Source organism: Portunus trituberculatus, chromosome 23 (assembly GCF_017591435.1).
Source record: "Portunus trituberculatus isolate SZX2019 chromosome 23, ASM1759143v1, whole genome shotgun sequence".
Taxonomy (NCBI): Eukaryota; Metazoa; Arthropoda; class Malacostraca; order Decapoda; family Portunidae; genus Portunus; species Portunus trituberculatus.
This window is the reverse complement of record NC_059277.1, coordinates 4,973,401-4,995,000: the sequence shown is the minus strand read 5'-3', so window position 1 is coordinate 4,995,000 and position 21,600 is coordinate 4,973,401. Positions and strand designations below refer to the sequence as shown.

At 38.3% G+C, this 21,600-nt stretch overlaps 2 protein-coding genes and 1 long non-coding RNA gene across 4 annotated transcripts in view; 2 read left to right on the top strand and 1 right to left on the bottom strand.

The window, feature by feature from the left end:
* LOC123507685 (hemicentin-2-like) overlaps window positions 1–14,679 on the top strand; it is a 190,656-nt gene extending 175,977 nt beyond the window's left edge. For both annotated transcript variants that reach the window (XM_045260816.1, XM_045260817.1), the window contains exons 7-9: window positions 1,625–1,793; window positions 8,003–8,139; window positions 14,376–14,679. In XM_045260816.1, the coding sequence (XP_045116751.1) occupies window positions 1,625–1,793; window positions 8,003–8,139; window positions 14,376–14,503 (434 nt within the window). In that variant the 3' untranslated portion in view covers window positions 14,504–14,679. The remainder of the gene's footprint in view (window positions 1–1,624; window positions 1,794–8,002; window positions 8,140–14,375) is intronic.
* A 138-nt stretch (window positions 14,680–14,817) lies between these two features.
* Window positions 14,818–16,945, top strand: LOC123507690. Its single transcript, XR_006675736.1, has 2 exons — window positions 14,818–15,521; window positions 16,029–16,945. It is a non-coding gene; the product is annotated as an uncharacterized LOC123507690 (long non-coding RNA).
* Window positions 16,946–18,999: 2,054 nt separating this feature from the next.
* LOC123507689 (mucin-19-like) overlaps window positions 19,000–21,600 on the bottom strand; it is a 71,577-nt gene continuing 68,976 nt past the window's right edge. Inside the window, 1 exon segment of the mRNA XM_045260820.1 lies at window positions 19,000–21,599. Coding sequence (XP_045116755.1) covers window positions 19,538–21,599 — 2,062 coding nt within the window. The 3' untranslated portion in view covers window positions 19,000–19,537.

Sequence of the window (21,600 nt, the reverse complement as noted above, 5' to 3'; positions counted from 1 at the left end):
GTTTGAATTATTTATCCATATCTTCTTTCCTGCTCTCTTCCTTTATTCTTTTCTTCACCTATATCTTCATTCCGTCCCATCACTCACAGCCAGTCACATAATTCTTTGCATTTTTCTCTCTTTCCTACCTTATCTTTTTTTCCTCGTGATTTTTCCGATTTCCTCTACCTCCTCATTCTTCTTCCTGAAATAATTCTTTTTTCCCTTCACCTATAACCTGACAACTCACATTTCCCTGCATTTTTCCCCTCATTCTTTCCTTATTTTAATCATGACTTTTTCTTAATCCTCTTTTTCTTTCTTATCATGACTCCTTTTCCCGTTCACGTGGCAATCATTTCCTCCTCCTCTTGACTTCGTCTTTACCAATTTCAGTGGATTGTTTTATACCACTGTTTCCTCTCTTCGCTTTAATTTTCTAGCCAATCTCTCCCAGCTTTTCTCTTGATATAACTGCATCTTTTATGTTTAGCTTACATCTCCCTCCTCTCCTGTCATCCTCTCTTCACTGGATTCTTTTTAGTTCATGTCACAGTTTCCACGCTTTTCCCTTTCATTTACAATTCTTTCTCGATAAAACTAATTTCGTTTTACTTCGATTTTCAATCATCCGGACCTTTTCACTTAGAGTCAGTTCCACAGTTTCTTCGTCGGTACCTGAGCAAATATCTGCGTTCCCCAATCAAAATTTTAGGGGCCCATGGCTAAGATTGGCAGGCGCATCACTTTAACAGGAGAGTATCATAAGCACGAGCCTCAGAAAAACGTCCGTGGAGAAATGTCAGCACTGCACAAAAAAGAGAGATTTATATCCATGGTTAACGAACAGAGGCGGTCAGTCACTATTCACGTCACTGGTAAGAGATGATAAGAGTGGCAGATACCTTCTCGTTAGCAAGAAAACGCTACATGGGAGATGACAGCTGCTGGATGTAACATTGTTCACCGCGCAGCTTAGACCCAAACACCGCGGCAGCTGAAGAGGGGCTGGGATTAACTCAGAAACAAATGTATATTCTATTGTTGCATGTAACGGATAACTTGCACTTTTGAACTCTGTCGACTTTTTTTACCTCAGTGATCTAAATGTTTGTGTTTTAAATCTCCGGTGTTTAGAAGGATGTTTTTGTAATTAAAAATAATGCACAATTTTTCTAGCTTAATCTTCTCTCTAAAAGTAAACAATTCTTTCTCTCCTTCTAAATTTAGTTGTCACAGTTGCCATATCTTATTCTCTCATCACAATCTTCTCTCTTTTCCCCTCTCACTTTCAATTATTTTTCTTTCTTCTGTCAACGTCACTGCATATCTCATCCTCAAATCACAATAACCTGCTTTCTTTCCACTTACTTTGAATTCTTCCTTACTCCTCTTAACATCATCACATTATCTTACCTTCAGTCTACTCCTCCCACCCTCTCACTTTCATCTCTTCCTTCCATCTTAACTTAGTTCTCACAATCACCACATTTCACTCTTACAGTTTCCATCTCTCCTATTCTTTCCTCTCCTTGCAGTAGCTTTCTTATCCTCTCTCCGCTCCTCTTCTCTTCCTCTCACTCCCACATCCCAATCTCCTCTTCTTTCCCTCCTCTCACACTTTCCTCTCCTCTTCTTTCCTCAGTGCCTCGCCTGGAGATCTTCGACGCACGAGGCGAGGCGATTCAAGAGAAGTTTTACGAGGTTGGGTCAAGCATCGATCTCCGCTGCAACGCCTTCCACGTGCCCAGGGACGCTGTTGTGTGGTCCAGGGGCGGCGCCGTGGTGTATCACTCCCCTGAGACTGGAATAAGGTGAGAGGATGAAGCGGGAGAAGGATGGGAGGCGGTTATAGGGTGATGTTAGGCATGTTCTTGTATACATGTTGATACTTGTGCGAGGAACGGAGGTGAAATGTAGTAATGAGGCGGTGAGGGTGATGTGGTGAAGAGTGAGGGGTTAATCTGACATCAGGTGAGAGAGAGAGAGAGAGAGAGAGAGAGAGAGAGAGAGAGAGAGAGAGAGAGAGAGAGAGAGAGACGAACAATGTGACTTAATTAAAAAGGGAAGAAAAACTCTTAAACCTTCATGCCGCGGACAGACAGACATTCAAACACAGAGAGAGACAGACAAACAAACAGGAAGCATGTCAAGGGAAAGAGGAGAGGAAGAGAAAAATAGACATGGTAAAGGAGGGAAAGATGGAAAAAGGGGAGATGGAAAGGAGGAAAGGAGAGAGGGAGGGAGGGAGTGAAAGGAAAAAAGGAGAGAGGACAACGAGAAGGGAGGAGTTTTAATGAGAGAAGAATAGATGGAGGGAAGAGTCACGTTTGTGTGTGTGTGTGTGTGTGTGTGTGTGTGTGTGTGTGTGTGTGTGTGTGTGTGTGTGTGTGTGTGTGTGTGTGTGTGTGTGTGTAGGTGTGTGTATGTGTGTGTGTGTACGTGTATATGTACCTGTCTGTTTATTGATTTTTTTTTGCCTAGCTCTGTATCTATCTCTCTACCTGTGTGTGTGTGTGTGTGTGTGTGTGTGTGTGTGTGTGTGTGTGTGTGTGTGTGTGTGTGTGTGTGTGTGTGTGTGTGTGTGTCTATCCGTGTGTGGGCTTCTCTCTCTTCATTATTCCCGGTGATGAGGAAGAGAGAGAGAGAGAGAGGGAGCTCAGTATCACTAGAATCTGAATATGCATGTGGAGGTACGTCTCTTTTTTTTCTTCTCTATCTCTTTCTCTTCCCCTTTGACGAGATTCGCGTGCTGTTTGGAGGACAGGGCGTGATGAAAAGTGAAACAGGAAAAAAAGGAATGAAAATGGGCAGTGATAGTGATGTGAAAGCTTGGAGAATAAACAGCGAAACGGGAAAATAGAAGGAATATAGACTGTGAAAATGGTAGAGTCATGTGGAAGGATGGGTAACTAGATACTGAAAGGGAAGAAAGGAAAGATAGCTAGTGAAAGGAGGAAAATAGGCAGTGATAGTAGTATGACAGGAATATGGACACTGAAAGTGATGAAGTGATGAAAATGGAAGGGAAATGACACAGTGAAAGAGAGACAAAGAGAAAAAAAAACAGTAAAGAAAGGAAAAAAAAGAAAACTGTGAAAATGGTTTGAAAGTAAGGAAAATAAACAACGGAAGGGGGAAAACGGAAATTATACATTGAAAGGAAAAGAAAGAAGAAATATATGGTGAAAGAAGAAAAAGTAAAATAGGCAGTTAAAGAGAAAAAAGAGGAAAAATTTGACTATGCAAGGGGAAAGAAAGAAATAGGGCATGAAATGGAAAAAGAGAAAGGAAATAGACAGTGAAAGGGGAAAAGAAGGAAAATAGGTGAGGCAGGAAAAAAAAAAAAAGAAATGAGCAGTGAATGTGTAAAACAAGGAAAGTAACGATGAATATTGCGTGAATGGAAGGAAAAGTTCGTAATGCTTTGATAACAGAAAATAAAATAAATAGAAAAGTGGAAGAAATGTGGAAAAAGTTCGTTTGTATTGTTTTGATAATGAAAAAAAAACGTAAAAAGTAGAAATTCAATTGCTGATTTTATAATGAAGAACAGGAAAAAAAAAGCTAAATGATGATAGAATAAGCGTAAAAAAAATTCACTGGAACAATGCAAACTATGTGGTATGTTGGTTACGGAAAAGGAAGAGAAAATTTAGAAATAAAATTGTAAAAATCATGAAAATGAAAAGGAAATGAAAGGAAATGGAGTAACGTAGTTTTTTTTTACAACTGGAAATCAGAAAACATAAAAAAATATATATAAAGATACAAAGGAACAGAAAAATGTACTCACTCTTTGGATGACGAAACAAAAAAAAAAAAAAACGTTTTAAACGAAAAAAAAAAACAATAAAAAACAAACGCAAGCGACTGACACTCCATTAAATAAAAGCCCATCCCACCACAGCACAGCTCACTACACCTTCATACACCTCTATCTCTATTTCCACAAGTCCTCGCGTGTGTCTGTTTTGAAGCGTCTCTCGTCCCACACCTTCCCTGGTTGGCCACGATAACACGGTGCCGCCGCGTATGCATGAGGAAAGTTAAGAAGGAGACCGTTTGGGAGTTTGCAGCCCTCCTTCACTCCCTTCATGCATGCCTCTCTTGCGACACTGACACGGAGAGAGAGAGAGAGAGAGAGAGAGAGAGAGAGAGAGAGAGAGAGAGAGATTTGGTTTCCAGTGATTTATCATCTAGTGGTATAATATCCTTGAAATTCTTGATAATTTCTATTGTACTCCGTTAAATTACCGGTAAATTCATGAAAATAATATTAAAAATCGTAACAACTTTCACTTTTCTTTGAATTATCACGAGTAATTGACACACTTTAAAACATGCAATTCTATTAGAACGAGTTTGGCTACTAAAACCACTAGACGTGCTAATACAGCCATGAAAGCCGTTGCAACGCCTATTACAGTCTGCTATACAATCTCTAGGAACATGAAAACAACCCTGAAGAGACAAACGTGTAGTAGAATTATTAAAATCTAAAATAATTTACGTATCCTTGAAAACTTTAAGAATTTCCACGACAAACTGTTCAACTATCAATATAATCATAAAAAAAAGGAATAATTGAAAACCTAAGTAACTTCCACTACAGCCGGTTAGTCTTTCAGAGGAATCATGAAAACACCTTTAAAAATACATATAACATCCTTAACCCATTCACTACCAAGACTCGTTCCCATATTCATTCGGGTTACAATTTGACAGTTTTATGCAGCTTCAGAAATTTATGTTTGGATTAAATTTGTAAAGACTCTGGCTATTAATCTCTTGACTTCCATAAACCCTTCCTAATGTAAATAAAATCGTCTAATCACGTTCAAAACTTGTAAAAATAACGTCTCAGTATTGAAGGTGTCAACATACGTCAAATCTATTATAAACCTTTATTAATTTCCATTCTTATCTCCTAATCTTGTACCTAAATCATGAAAACAGCCTTCAGATTAATAACATACATTAGAACATGTTTAATATATAAACGACGAGGATGTGTTTTGCTAACTTATGTTGCTGTCACTGAATATCAAAAGGTTAAGGGTAATGTACTCTAAACGGAACGCGAGTATGATACATTTCCTTCATTATAATCTTGACTAAAAAATAAGCTTGACCCAAAAATGTATACGTGAAGACTGTTTATCGCATTTACATCCCTTAATACACATGTGACCTGTAACCTGATTATAGTTAATTACTCTCTCTCTCTCTCTCTCTCTCTCTCTCTCTCTCTCTCTCTCTCTCTCTCTCTCTCTCTCTCTCTCTCCATAAAAAAATCCACATATTCTTAGTGATCTGACCTACTTTAGTTCCTCCTTCCCGTATTCTCGTTTTCTGTTAACAGCCTTTACCCTTTTTTCTCAATAGACCCCTTAGTATTTTCTCCCTCTCTGCCTCCTCATGCCTCGCTTTCTCCCCCTTCCTGGATATTGGCGATTCTCTCTTCCCTCTTTGACATTCCAATTTTTTGCTTTATCGTGAGCCCCTCCCAATTCTTCCTTGAAAGTCCCAAAGCTGCTCCCCCTCTCTCTCTCTCTCTCTCTCTCTCTCTCTCTCTCTCTCTCTCTCTCTCTCTCTCTCTCTCTCTCTCTCTCTCTCTCTCTCTCTCTCTCTCTCTCTCTCTCTCTCTCTCTCTCTCTCTCTCTCTCTCTCTCTCTCTTTAATCCTGACCTAAGCGTCATTCCACTATTTATTTCTGTATGTCATTCCTGCTACCTGTCCTTCCTGTCAACTTGTTTGACTATGTGAGCTAAGCCAGCCATACCCTAACCTAAAGCTAGCCTGACGTGACGTGATCTGTCCAAACCTGACCAGATCGAACATTATAAATAACCTGATCTTCTCCCATATCCTAACTTAATAAAACTATTAGCTGAATTTAACCTAACTTGACCTTATTCTTAACTCCTTCAGTACCATGGCGTATTTTGACATTCATTATGTTTACTCTTTAGTGAGTAAAGTGAATGGGTAATAATTTTAACCCTTTCAGTACCATGGCGCATTTTCACATTCATTCTGTTTGTTATTTAGGGATTTTATACAACTTGAGAAACTTATGTGGGGATTGAATCAGTGAAGACTCTGGCTATCAAACTTTAAAAAAACCTTACCTGACCCCATGCTAACATTGACCTAAAGTAATCTAAGCTAATAATTCTAAAACTGATATAACCTAAAATACCGGTAAACTAAAACTAACTTAACATAGTCGTAACCTAACTCTCCCTATCCTAAGCCCAAATTAACTAACTGAACTTAACCCTAACCTAAGCTAATTTAACCTAACCTCACCTAAATCTAAATTAACCTCACCTGACTTTTAACATAATTAAACGTAACGTAACTTAATCTAACCCAACGTAACTTAACTTCATAATGTCACTTTCTACTCCTCTTGCTCTGATTCCCTTCCGCCTCTGATAAATTGCACAGTTGTTTCCGTTTTAATTTGTTTTACGAATTTTCTCCACCTTTCATATCGTGTTTCATTGTGAATTTGTTTTCCTTTCATTAATCTGTGACTCCATTTATCCCTCTTTGCGCGTGATTTTTTTATTTGTAAATTTTTAACACATAAATTATTAGTTTCCTTTTAACATGTGGATGTGTTCACTTCTTTTTTTGTCTTATTACTTGTGAAAGTGAGTATATTTTGTTTTCAAGTTTACATATCATATTCTGCACTCTCTATATCCTTCTCTTATGTTTATTTTTCTTGTTTTTTTCTTTATCAATGAAGAGTTATTACTTTCCTTACAATTTGTGGGTGCGTTCACCTCTCTTTTTTTGTCTATACACTTCCCTCTTTCTATCTTTGCGAAATTTGTTACTATGACGTTTCTTTCCTCTTTTATCTGTAACTCCATTTATTCCTCCCTCTCCTAACCACAAACAATTCACAAGGGTCATCTTATTCACTCCACCACAATTTCTGACTTTTCCTTCTCAATTTCTGGCAAGTTTATCCTCGCCTCTGGAAACAAGATTTATATTCTCCACGTTTTTGTTTTACTTGAATTCTAGGAAGCTCTGGTGGAGGTTACTGGTGTCTTTTAAAGTGTGTTTTCATGATTCTTGTGGTAGCTGAGCGTGTATCGTCAGCGGGAAAAGAAACCTGAACCTTAAATAATATCCTTTATGAAAAGCTCAAGGGATATAAAACCCGAGTTAATAGTGGCACCAATAGGAAAACTTTCACTTCAACAGAAAATGAGGTGATCTTTCCTTCGCCTCATTTATTTGTGATTATTTTGTAAGCAGCTCTGGAACATTATCTTTTTAAATTTCCTTTTTACCACGAGGAGTGTGTGTGTGTGTGTGTGTGTGTGTGTGTGTGTGTGTGTGTGTGTGTGTGTGTGTGTCTTTGCCTGCTTAATTTTGGAATGATATTTTTGTGGGCTCTATTTTACGTTTCGTTCAAACCTTTTGCTCTTCTGTCTTATCTCTTTGTTGTTGTTATTGTGTCCATGTATATTTTCTGAGAATGGGATTAAAACGCTCTTTTTTTTCTCTTTGCTTATCCTCGTTCAGTGTTTAGCTCTTTTTTTTCTTTTTTTTTCATCTTTTCATCCTCTATCGATGTTTAGCTTTGGAGTGAAAGAACAATGAGAGAGGCTTTTTATTTTTCCATTTCTTTATCATTTTTCCATTTATTATGCAACGTTTTTTTTTTTTTGAGATGGTCATTAGAGCAATTTGATTTCACATTGTTTTTCTCTCTCTTCTGTACCTTTGTCCATTGTCTTTCCCTTTTTTATTTGGTTATTGTTTTCTCTCTCTCCATTCATATATCTTTGTTTTGTTTTGAAAAAGGCCATTTTTCCACAATGTCTTTTTTGTGTGTTTTTGCTACTTTCCTAAATAAACAAAAGAAAAAGCAACATAATAAAAGATAGCATTTATTTACCCAACCACACCCCCGCTTCAAAAAAAAAAAAAATAATAATAAACTAACCTGTAATTTTTTCTGTTCCCATGTTACTTGCGATGGCTTGGTCAGCGTGGAGACGACCTCGGGCGCGCAGGGTCCCGTGTCGTGGCTGAGGGTCAAGGCTGCCTCCACTGCGGACTCTGGGAATTACAGCTGCAGCGCCGCCGAGGCTGAACCCGCCACCGTCCGCATCCAGGTGCTCGAAGGTAAGGCATGTTTACTCCAAGGGTTCAGGTTTAGTGGTTTAACACAGCACTTCAAAGGTCAGCAGATTGTAAGATTTTTTGAGGTCAGGAAATGGAAAGGATTACATAACAAATTTTTACGTAAGGAAATAAGACAGTTTATAAGGTCAATAATTTTTAAAGTCAGGACATTTTAAGGTCAGGAAATTATAGGACAAATGCTCTATAAAATTAACAAATAAGGTCAGTAGATAGGGCATTAGTAGGCCAACATAAGGGCAGGACGTAACATGACAAGTAAGTTAAAGGATCTGAAGGTCACAGGTCACAGGTTAATTAAGCCAGCAGGTCACAAAAACTGCGGTTAAAGAGCACCAGCTGTGTGATGTAATGGGGTAAAGAATCATAAAGGTGACCCTCATTAGGTGCGAGATGACCAGATGAGGGAAGGAATACAGGTAAAGGATCATATGGATCATCCTCATCTCTTTTAAATGTTGTTCATTTAGTACTGCTATTATTATTATTATTATTATTATTATTATTATTATTATTATTATTATTATTATTATTATTATTATTATTATTATTATTATTTTTATAATTTTTATTATTATTATTTTTATTATTGTCATTATTTTTATTATTATCATTATTTTTATTATTATTATTATTATTATTATTAGCAATGGAAGGTTTTACTGAAGGAAATACTATACAACTAAAGAATTAATTTTTTTGTAAGGGTAGTTTTGGTTAATGACAAAAATATGACAAAAAGGTCACTTTTCTGTGATCATTATTATTAACTCTTGAATAAAAATATGTATGCAGGTTTTATTTGCTTCTTTGTTTACTATATAATAATGTTTCTGGGCAAGGACAACAAAAAGAAAAAAGAAGGACAAAAAACTGTTACACAGAAATGCCAATTTGTTATCATTATCTACATAGGCATTTTATTTATTTATTTATTTTTTTTTTAAGGAAATATAATTTCACTTTTTTCTTTATTTAAGATGAGATCTGGCTAAAGGGAAGAGAATAACAAAAATACGTAAAAGCTTAATGATATGCCAGTCACAAAAGGAAATTTACAAGAAAGAATTATCTATATCTATCTATCTATCTATCTATCTATCTATCTATCTATCTATCTATCTATCTATCTATCTATCTATCTATCTATCTATCTATCTATCTATCTATCTATCTATATATATATATATATATATATATATATATATATATATATATATATATATATATATATATATATATATATATATATATATATATATATATATATATATATATATATATATATATATATATAACTTTTTTCTCGATTTTATCTGATGTGGAATTCTTTGCGGCTTGGAGCTTCTAATATAAAAGATTCATAGAGTTTAATGATATATTAATAAACAAATAAATGATTTACGAAAGAAATGTCTCAGTGCAGGCCAAGCTGTTCAGCGCAGGCTCTGATGAGTGCCTAAGACGGCGCCTGATCAGGCCTACGGCCAAGCTGGCTTGTACGGCGCTGCATCGCGCACTCCTGCGATACCGCCTTCCTCTCCTCGGCGCGTGCTTGGATCACTGACACCACGTCGCCACACACTCTTTTTAGATCACAACTTTCAAACCTCGCGACAAAAACATTTCTCTAAATTGTATACAAGTTATGTTTTCTGGTTAAGGAATACCTTTTTAATTTTTGTTGTATCCACACAGAGACTTTGGATCTTTCTGTGGATGTGTTGTTGCAGGGTCTGCACCATATATTTTACTTTTCTTTCTTTTCTTGTTTAATTTTCTTGTGTTCCCACCATAAACCACTACACGTACAGAATTATTCCACCCGTCACAGTCATCGCTGCTCTTGACACTGTTATTTTGATGTTATGTGTTTTATACTGCTGATGCTTCATCATTTTACAAGGGAAGTACACAAAAAGTTATTTTTATTTTATATTCATTTTTCTCACGTCTGACGGATTGACAGTGACACGGTGAAAATAGTTTTTACTTACTAGTATTTAATCTTTTGTTTTAATGAATTTATTGTTCTATTTTTATTTATGTATTATTAATTTCTTGAATTCAAAATTGAGATTTCTGTTAGTTTTGTTTATTCATTTATTTTTCCTACAAATCTGACTCGAATATTTTATATATATTTTTTTCATAATCTGTATATCATTCGTATAATTTGTTTTTTCTTTTCTTTATATTTTGTCATTTTCATATTGTTTCAACTCGACTGCTTGGTTTGAGTCTTGTGGTGGTGATGTATGCTTGGCGCCCAGCATACGTAATTGCTCTGTCTGCTGAGAACACAACGAAATAACGGGACTACGAATGCCATGGCTTTAACTAAACTCATCTACATGACCCAATATTCTAGTTCGTCTTTAGGAGACAAAAAAAGAAAAAAAAAATTTTCTAGTTAGAATCTCGAAAAAAAAGAACTTGACCTTGACGAAACTTCTATCTTGTCTTCGATGAACAGACTAATCAAATTGAATAAGAACTCTGGAAAAGAACACGTGACCTTAACGATACTTTTCTAAAAGTACGAGGAACTTAAATACAAGATATGAATGAATGAGATTGTAACACTGGAAAGGAACCATTCGAGTTCAACGAGGCCAATGTATATGCACCAATTTCTTCATTGATGGACAGTAGCAGAATACATATGAATTTCTAGTTGAGATGAAACATGCAAGAGTTGTAAAATGGTGAGGTTTCAAGATTTTCTTTTCACCCAAAGTACTTGTAAATATTAGATATTTTAGATTAGATATTTTGATGTGTATTCCCCACAACTCTATTCTGAGCGAGAGAAGTGTGTGAATTAAAATTACAAACGAATGAGGAATCTTGTGTAACGTAGTCTTTCTTGCTCGCTAGAATTTATAGTACATTTCTATAGGGTGATGTTGAACTATTTTCTTTCCTTACTAGAAAAGTGAAAGTACTTAATTATTAAGTTAAGAGAAATTTGATAGCTTTAAAATATTCTATGTTACGAACTAGGAGACTTATTTTACTTTTTTCTTTTATGTAAGAGGAGCTTTGGTTCTCACTCCGCAAAAGGAAGAAAGGAAGACCAAAGAGGAGTCTTGAATGTACTTAAAGATGACATGTAATTGGTGGGTGTGACAGATGAAGGCACACAAGACTCGCGTATTGGAGAACGATGATCCGCTGTTGCGATCCAAATTGAGAGCAGACGATGAAGTTTGGGAAAGGAGCACAAAAATTAGGAAGAGTCCACTGAAGGTGTCACTCCCCTGAGAACAGAGTCAAAAGGATTACCAGTCATTGAAGAGATGGCTTGTGTATGACAGATTATCGAGCACGAATCACTTCTCAGTGATACTGTGAAAGTCAAGAACGAGAATTTTGCATCGCTTTGACGGTAGTAACGGATTGGAGACGAGGCAGCGCGAGAAGAGGTTATGTGCCATGGTGTATGTGGGTATACTTTACTCTTTTCAGACTGTATCACTCAATATGTCACTCAGTTCTCGTGTCCTGAGTGGGCGAGACGAAGCCGTGCGTGGAGGAGTTTTAAAGTTGGTGTGCCGTGAACTGCCTTGTGTGTATTAGCTCTTGTAGTGTTTCCTTGCCCGCGTACGTATCATTGAAAGTGATAAGCGGTTTTCCGAGTTAGAACAGTTTGTACGGAATGTCAACCTGTGAAATGTAGCTGAACGAAAAGGAGAAATATTCACAAGACATTCTCAAACCAATGAATGGAAGAAAACATTGAAGTGATATTCAGAAATCAATTTTTTTTTTTTTTACAAGTGGATATTGTGGAAGAGGAAGATATAATGTAAAATGCTACTGTGGATTCCAAATAAAAGGAAGAGTAAAGAAAAAAATAATAAAATCAATGATCATAGCAAACTAATACAAGATTTTCAAATAATTTCATCAATATAAGGGAGGAACAGAATATCTCATGCGACACGTGACTCCATAGATTGCAAACATATGAGGTAAGCATACAGAACGATAGAGGTATTAGTCATAAGTTCGTAGTAAAGACAATTTTAATATTTGAGAGAGAAAGAAGATTTGATGTGACAAGGGGCACCATACATTAGGAACAGAAGAGGAAATAAGGGAAGGAGCTCTTGAATTGTTAAGTCATAAGATAACAGAAAACGAAGCTTTTTAAAGTAAAATGTATAAAAGTGATGAACTCTGAAGATTAAATTCATAACATTATCAAAAAAAGAAAGTTATACGAGTAAAAAGTAAAAAAAATGAAAGAGAAGAGCTTTGAAGAATAAATTCATAAGTGTTACGTTCACCAGTTAAATGGGTAAGATTGGCACTGGTTGAGGCCTTGACCTCGACTCACTTCCAAAAATCAGGGAGCTCGCTTAACACTTCCAAGAGTAATAGAGAAAGTAAATATACAAGAAAAGAGTGCAAAAATGTAGGAAGGAGCTTAGACGATTAGATTCATAAGAGTAACTGAAAATATAAATAATAAAAATAATGAATAAAAGTCTAAACTTCTTAATTATAAATAGAAAAAGCTTTACGTAAGTGACATAAGACATGACAATTTAAATAAGAAAATAAATAAATAAAATGATAGCTGAGTGACAAGAAAGATGAAAACACCAAGTCTAACTTTCATTTTTACTTCCAAGGAATTGTCTGAGGAAAAAGATATTAAGTAACAGGAAGATAACACAAATAAAGACAGACCTGAAGACGCTGAGACAAAGAAGAGACAAACAGACAGAGACGAAGGAGAGATAGAAGAAAGTAATGACAAGAGGAAGACTAAAAAAACAGAAAACAGATGAAAGGAAAAAGCAAATAGAAAAAAGATCAAAGTTATTTTTATCAAAGGTTTACGTAGATGTTATTCTCTCTCTCTCTCTCTCTCTCTCTCTCTCTCTCTCTCTCTCTCTCTCTCTCTCTCTCTCTCTCTCTCTCTCTCTCTCTCTCTCTCTCTCTCTCTCTCTCTCTTCTTTAGTCCTGTCTTTCAATATCTGTCCTTGTGAATTATTTTCTCTTTACATTTAGTCTCTCTCTCTCTCTCTCTCTCTCTCTCTCTCTCTCTCTCTCTCTCTCTCTCTCTCTCTCTCTCTCTCTCTCTCTCTCTCTCTCTCTCTCTCTCTCTCTCTCTCTCTCTCTCTCTCTCTCTCTCATTCCGACAAGGCTGTAATCTTTCCAATCATTAAGCAACTATTTACAATCGGTAATTAACAAGCGGCCGTCCAGGTGCTCTATTTTAACCAATTATTTCATGCTCTCTTTCTCCTCTAATTAATTAACAGCAATCACGGCCGGGTAAGTAGTTAAAACACGTGTTATTAGCAGTGTCGATTACCCTTGGGACCTTGTGTTAATTGGCGGCTGGGAGAGGCAGAGGGAAGGTATTCTTTTATTGCTGCGTGTCGCGCAAAAAGTGATTCGTTTCCTGTACCGTTTTTTTTATTAGGACTTTTGTTGTCTTCTGAAGGGTTTTATTGAGTTGTTTAGTGTTACGTGATTTGTTTCCTTTTTTTTTTTGTAATTGTTCAGGTATAGAATTTACGTACATTAGGTTCCGAAACTGTCTGTAAAATTTCATGCAAACTGAGGCGTACTGAACAATATGAAACATGCTGCCTCATCACGTGGGTAAGGTTGGTTTGCATGGCCGATATGCCGAACTACGTCAAAATATACGGCGAGCATCCCTAGCGTTCAGGGCTGCCAACTGGTACCGTGATCAGCAAACAAAATCAAATAGTCTTGTGAGTTACTGTGCTTGTAAGACTGTTGGGCTGTTTGATTTGTTGTCTTTAGCTCCTTACTGCCACATGTTGAGTGTTACGTGGACTGCCTTGCTGCTTTTGTTCAGCTCCTGCAAGGTTGCTGTGTACTTTGGCAAGGCACTACTCACTATAAAAGGATCTGAATATTTGTGTGTGTGTGATATCATTCAAAGTGTCATATTCTCAATGACTGAAAGAATTAACAGAGTTGGCTATGACTTTTACTTTTTTTCTTCCTTGTTAGTTGTAATTAACAGTCTTCCCTTTCCTTACATTGTTTCATTGCACAGTAGTGGTAATTTCTTATAGCATTAACGAATTAACCTCCTCAAGAATTACTAACTTTTGCAGATCTTGGCACATGCATGTATTAGTAATCAGAGTTATCAGTGGTAAATTAACTGGTGAGTAGCAGTAGATGTGTAGTCCCACTAACCCAGCCTCGCGTCCCCCCAGGCGACACCTCGGCGGCGATGCAACACTCTACCAACTCCTCCTCTGCTGCTCATCGCGCCGTGCACGCCTCCGTCAGCACCATTATCCACCTGCTGAGCCTGTCCTTAGTGCTATGGGTGCGCTGCTAGGTGCGGGCGTAGGCGTGCGGCCTCTGATACACCAAGAACTTAGCAGTGTTAACTTTCACGGCGGAGGAAGCAGGGAGGTGGGAGCAGGAAGCGGCTGTACTTGTGTTTTACAAGCAGGGACTTGCTTGGGTGTGTGGTCACCATACCACCACATCGGCCGCCACCAGCCTGCTTCACACCACCTTCATAAATAAATAAATAAATAAATATATATATATATATATATATATATATATATATATATATATATATATATATATATATATATATATATATATATGCTATGAAGATGATTTGTGTATAAATATAAAATTGCATTGTTTATAACGCTATTTATGCTAATGATTGTGGAGAGAGAGAGAGAGAGAGAGAGAGAGAGAGAGAGAGAGAGAGAGTGTTTCATATAGGTGTGAATGTAATGATATTAGTGAAATTGAATTCCGCTGTCGGAGTTGCGCAGTCCCGCGGCGTGGCGGCGGTGCGGCGCCTGCTCCTGGTAACGGTGGCGTGTGTTCCTTGCTGTTCATTATTTACCGGTGGCCTGGCCGCCTCGGTAATTACGGCCCGCTTTAATATCTCTTATGGAAAAATACGAATTACTGGAGTGCTTTGAAAATGAGATTATCCTTAACGAGTATTCATTTATTTCGATGAGTGTTGAATTGTTTAGTCATATTAATATTTCATTACACGAGTACTTTGGCGCATAACAGTGAAATGAAATACTAAACCACTTGAAATATGATTGTATGAAATTGAAGAGGCTTCGAACGACAAGAGTGAGTGAGAACTGACAATACATCAGCTTTGGAGTTTGTAGATTTCCAATGGCAGGAATCACGAACAATGGAAACACTTACGGGAGGGACAGCAGTTGGTTATTGATGTCACTGATGTGCAGGACTTGTGTTCCCTCGCGATACTGACTCACTCCTGGTATCTTTTCTCTGATTTTATTTGAGTTTATCAATATGAACTGAAAATTTTAAAAGATCTTGGTTTCTACTGCGATGTCTGAGTAAGTATGTATTATTGACCAGCGGATAGTGCAACCTGTAAGAAAGGTAAGACGAATATATCAGAGGCACAACACAATGCTAGAGAAGAGAGATGGAGGTGGTCTAGGTGTGTCAGGAGGGAAGACGATCGAAGAGTGTGTGTGGGAAGAAGAATGCTGGAAAGAGAGAGAGAGAGAGAGAGAGAGAGAGAGAGAGAGAGAGAGAGAGAGAGAGAGAGAGAGAGAGAGAGTTATGGATGCGGTGAAAGACTTGCTTGTGAGTGACGAAGGAGCAGAAGACCGAATACATTTAAGGTTGATCCGCTCTAACGGAAGCTGCAAAGGAGAGCAGTGTTTATGTGCATGCATGTGCGTGTATATTAGTGTGTCTGTGTGCGCACCTCGTATTTTCATCGAGACAGTGTATACATACTTGCATATTGAGATATTTACACATGTCCATTTTATACTAAAGATAGTGTGCTTATATGTATACGTATGTGTATGTATACCTATGTGTACCGACAGGACCACAAATCCCTTCTCCCCTAAACCACCGCCACCATCACCGACGCCAATACTTCCCACTACCACCATCACTACCACTACCATCACCACCACCACCACCGACGTAATAATAACTCTTGCAGTTCAAGAGGAGAATTCAGCTTCAGTCTGGGAACATTTTGAGTGAGTTGAGAAAAATACAAATGATATATAAATGTCCTTAAAAACTCACTGATGCTTAATACAAGAAAATAAATAATGACAAAGGAAGGAAAAATGTTAAAAGTGAAGACGTTATGATGTGCAGTGAATGATGTGAAAATCGTAAAATTAACTCTAAATAAACAAAGTAAAGCATAAAATAAGTGTTAAAAATCAGAAATGACAAATATACGACGAGTTACGTGTGAAAAAAATTAAAAGCAGATAGGGATAAAGAAAATGCAAGTAGAGTCAAGGTAAAGTAAGAGAAAGTTAAGGTTACGTGGAACAGAGTGGATCATTTGAGTGTGAAGTGCGTGGAAATTATGATTATATACATTATAAAAGTAACTTCCAGAATAAAAATGAAACATGCTTACGAGAATATGCAAATCAAAGGGAACTCGGAAATGAATTAAATACTGCCTAAACATTGATAAACTTAGAAATGAAAGAAAAGTAGAACTGAAAAAGTGGGATTCAAGCGCGAAAATAACTGACGAAACTTGACAAACAAAACAACAAAGCTAAAATCACATTAAAGAAAAATAAAATTAAACACGAAAAAAGTAAGATTGAAATATAAAGAAAGGCCCTAATGAAGCCAAAGTCCGAAGCTCCGAGTCTGGTGCGGTGATTCAAAGGTTTCAAAAGACAGACTCTGAAGCCTCAAAACCTCACCCCAATACCGCGACTCCTCTTTGTTTCCTGAGACGAATAAAACACGAAGAATACTCCACCGTGTATTTTTCATATCCTGTGTGTGATGATGCTGATGATAACGATGATGATGGTGGTGGCAAGAGCATGGGTGGTAGTAGTAGTAGTAGTAGTAGTAGTAAATAGTGGTGTTATCTGTATTTCAGTATCCTATCATATCGCTTTTTTTCTTTATTATTTTATTTGATTAACTGCAACTTTAATATTCTTACCTCCACCTCCTTCTCCTCCTCCTCCTCCTCCTCCTCCTCCTCCTCCTCCTCGATTTTTTTTTATTTTATGGTTTTCTGTGTTCGTTTATCATTTGTTGTATTTTTGTGTGTTCAGGTGACAAGGACGAAGAAGAAAAAAAGAAAAAAAGATGATAAGTCAAAGAACAAGAGGAAGAATTAACAGATAAGCTTCTTTCTCACCTTGACAACAGGTTAGTCACACACAGTCTCTCTCTCTCTCTCTCTCTCTCTCTCTCTCTCTCTCTCTCTCTCTCTCTCTCTCTCTCTCTCTCTCTCTCTCTCTCTCTCTCTCTCTCTCTCTCTCTCCCAAGGTAAACCACTCTGTAAGGATTATGGATACTCTCTCTCTCTCTCTCTCTCTCTCTCTCTCTCTCTCTCTCTCTCTCTCTCTCTCTCTCTCTCTCTCTCTCTCTCTCTCTCATCGGTAAATGTGTTTCCCTAACAAGGATACAATCAAGCCATTTTCTGCCACTCGTCAGTGTTGCTCTAATGAAAGAGAGAGAGAGAGAGAGAGAGATCTGGAGGTGAAGGGACGCAAGCAAGAAGACGTCTAAGAATAGAAAAAAGATTTAAAAAGGAGGGAAAAAGAGAGAGAAAGAGAGAGGTGAAGAAAATTATATGGAAAGTCGCGTGCATGAATATTCAGAGCAATAAGAGAGAGAGAGAGAGAGAGAGAGAGAGAGAGAGAGAGAGAGAGAGAGAGAGAGAGCAATTCAATCTCAATCTTTACTCTTATTACTTTTTCGCTACGATTAAAAAAAAGAAAACGTGAAAGAGAACGTAGTGTACCACCTCCTTTAGTGTCCCCTCTCGTGTCCCGTTTTTTGTCCCTCTCTCCCTATTTCCTTTCTTCTATAGGCTGGAATGAAAGGGAGAGACAGTGAGAAAGTGAGTGAGTGAAGTGTATGAGAGAGAGAGAGAGAGAGAGAGAGAGAGAGAGAGAGAGAGAGTAGCACTTTATTTTCAAGGAATTTAGAACTGGGCTCTACTAATTTTGTTTCCCTAAATTTCATGAACCAATTTACTCTCTGGATTAAATTTTTGATGTTATTAATTTCTCATCTCTCTCTCTCTCTCTCTCTCTCTCTCTCTCTCTCTCTCTCTCTCTCTCTCTCTCTCTCTCTCATTCAAATCCCTTCATATCCAAATTACTTGCAAACATTGATATTCCAGTTTTTGGTAGATTATTTCTTATCATGAATTTGGTTTATTAAAAAAAAAGCTTCTAATTGATAGTATATATACGCAACACACACACACACACACACACACACACACACACACACACACACACACACACACACACACACACACACACACACACACACACACAGAAAAAAAAACCTGTGTGTGTGTGTGTGTGTGTGTGTGTGTGTGTGTGTGTGTGTGTGTGTGTGTGTGTGTGTTTCTAATTATCAGGTGGAAAGGAAAGCATGAGGATTCTGTTTACAAGTTACCAATGTTTACCTTTTAGCTTTCTATTTACTTATTTGTTTATTTTTTGCCGGAATTTGTATAAACTTTTTTTCTTCATTTTTTTTCTTCTCGGTAACTAGTGAATTTTTTTTTTATATATCTAAGACTGCGCATCCGTCTGTCTGTCTGTCTGTCTGTCTGTCTGTCTCTGTCTGTCTCTCTCTCTCTCTCTCTCTCTCTCTCTCTCTCTCTCTCTCTCTCTCTCTCTCTCTCTCTCTCTCTCTCTCTCTCTCTCTCTCTCTCTCTCTCTCTCTCTCTCACTTTCACTATTTGTTTTTACCGTAAAGGGAAAGAGAAAGAGAAGGAGGAAAAAATATGAACATATCATGCATAAAATAGAAAGACAAAACGAAAAACTGAAATAATCAAAGTTCTTTATTTTGGTCTTAAATTATTATAATACATAAATGGTAATGGGTAAAAAAAGTCATATATAAGTAATGTTAAAAAGTCCTTGCCTATACATCGTTTGTGTGTAGAGGAAATAGTGAAAGAGGATTAAGAGGATGAAAAAAGAAGAAAAAGAAGAAGAGGTTGATTAATGAGATGAAGAATATAAAAAAAAGGATTAGAAATTTATCTTAGACCTGAAAGAAAAATTATTAAGAAAAAATCGTGAAGAAAATACAGAATAAAACTACAAGTGAAAAAATTGATAAAGAACAGGAATGGGAATAAAAGTAGATTGCGCAGATAAAATAATGTCTAAAAACTTATTAAAGATTTGAGAAATAGAGAAGAAATAAAAGAAATATGGAAAAGGATAAAATACTGATTGAAAGAAAGATTATAAAAAGTACAAAAACAGGTAAGCTCTCTTATACATCTAGGTAATGCGCTCAGGTGTGTGTGTATCATGGCGATATTAACATATATTCAAAAGTTTAATATGGCAGTGAATCAACTCCTGTCGCTTGCTGAGGAGGAGGAAGAGGAAGAAGACGAGGAGGATGGGGGAGTGAAGCGAGTCCTTCCTCTGGAGCTTTGAAATCGTGAACGTCTCGAGGTATTGGTTCGTGTGTTCGTTTCAGTCTCTTCTGTTTCGTCACCTGCGTTGATTTTTGCCGAGGAGGAGGAAGGCGTGTCTGTTTCTTCTTCTATGGCGTTTTTAGATAAAGAAGAGGAGGAGGAGGAGGAGGAGGACGTTGAGGAGGAGGGTCTAGTCACTCTACGGAAGGAGGAGGAGGAGCGTCTGTTTGACGCTGCTGATGTGCGGGAGGAGAGTGTGTTAGTGGTGGAGGTTCTTCGTGACACGCTTGTCTGTACACTTGTTCCTACCACTCTCAGGTTTTCTTGTGAGCTGGAGGAGGCAGAAGTGGCAGCGGTACTGGAGGAGGAGGTCGAGGTGGAAGAGGGTGAAGAAGAGGAGGTAGAGGGTGAGGAAGAAGAGGGCGAAGAGGAGGAGGAGGAAGAGGAGGAGGAGGAATCAGAGGAAAAACTATTTTGAGGGAGTAGTGAGGAAGGAAGGTCATCGGCATCAGATACTCGAGTTACTTTCTTCAATATTTTTCTTCTCACGTTTCCTGGCGGCCTTTTTATTGGCGGGGGTGGTGTGAGAACTTCACTGGGTGGCGTTACTGGAGAAGTGGTGGTAGTGGCTCTTTTCTGTGTGTTCAGGCTGAGTGTCCTGCTGGAGAATCGGCTGCTGCTGCCCCTGGTGATTGTGCGTGCTGTAGTTGCCACTTCCTCCTCCTCTGGCACTGCGGTTGTCTCTTCAGGAGCTTCCGTGGTCGTTGCTGAAGAAGAACCTCGCCTTTGGGTAATGAGTCTTCTTCTAGATGGACTGACAACACGAGAAGAAGCAGTTGTAGTGGGAGTCTCTGGTGCAGGCGTGGTGGTTTCTGTTCCTTGTTCATTTGGTCTTACAACAAGTGGTCTGAATCTTCCTCTAGTGGATGGTCTCGTGGGCGTCCTGGTAGTGGTGGAAGGTGGAGATGCTGTGGATGCAGTCGTCACCTCATTTCCTAAGCTGGCTGATGTAAGCGAGCGTGATGATGGTTGAGGTCCTGAGGGTGTGATCCAAGTAATATCGCCTTCCTGCTTCACTCCTGATTGGGGCTGCTGTGGCTGCTCCTCCTTTTTCTTGTTGGGAATGATGCGGAAGGAAAGGATTTTCGAGTTCGCTAATGATGGATTGAACTTCGATAAGGCGTCCAGGATTTTCTTTCTTTGCTTCTCCTCCTCACTTAGTCCCGATGTGGTGGTTGTACTTCCTGCTGGTGCTGGTGGTGCTGGTCGCGGTTGTGGTGCTCGAGTAGTAGCAGGTCGTACTCCGTTTCTGGTCAGTGATGCTGGTTGTGGTTGTGGTGCTATGGTGGTAGTGACAAGTCGTACTCCGTTTCTGGCTGGTGGTGCTGGTCGTGGCCTTTGTGTTGTGGTAGTGACAGGTCGTACTTCGTTTGTGGCTGGTGGTGCTGCAGTAGTCGTAGTTCTGACTTCATTTCTTTGACTTCTGGTATCAGGACGACCTCTAACTCTTATCCTGGTGGAGCCTCTTCGTCTTGTGTTTTCTGTGGTCGCTTGCTCTTGCTTAGCTTCTGTCATCGAGCTCTCCGTGGTGGCATCAGTACTACCAGCAGCAGTAGTAGTAGTAGTGGAAGTTGTGGTCGTTCTCCTGGAACCTCTACTGCTGGGTCGCTGGAGCAAACTGACACGAGGCCTTGTTGTACGTGGGGTAGTCGTGGTGGTCGTGGGAGAGACGGTGGTGTCTTCCTCCTTACGTGATCTTGGTCTATTTATTTGCAGTCGTCGTATTGAAGGACGATTGACTCTACGGCGATTGGTAGGTGTGGAAGGGGTCGTAGTAGTCGTGGCAGGAGTAGTATTTGTAGTAGTAGTAGTGGTGGAAGTCGTTGTAGTTTGAGTTTGACCTCTTCCTCTTCCTCTACTCACTTGTCTGTTTCTGGAAGAGGTCCTGATGGAGTTGCTTGAAAATCTAGCTGATTCTCTGGTACTGGAAACTC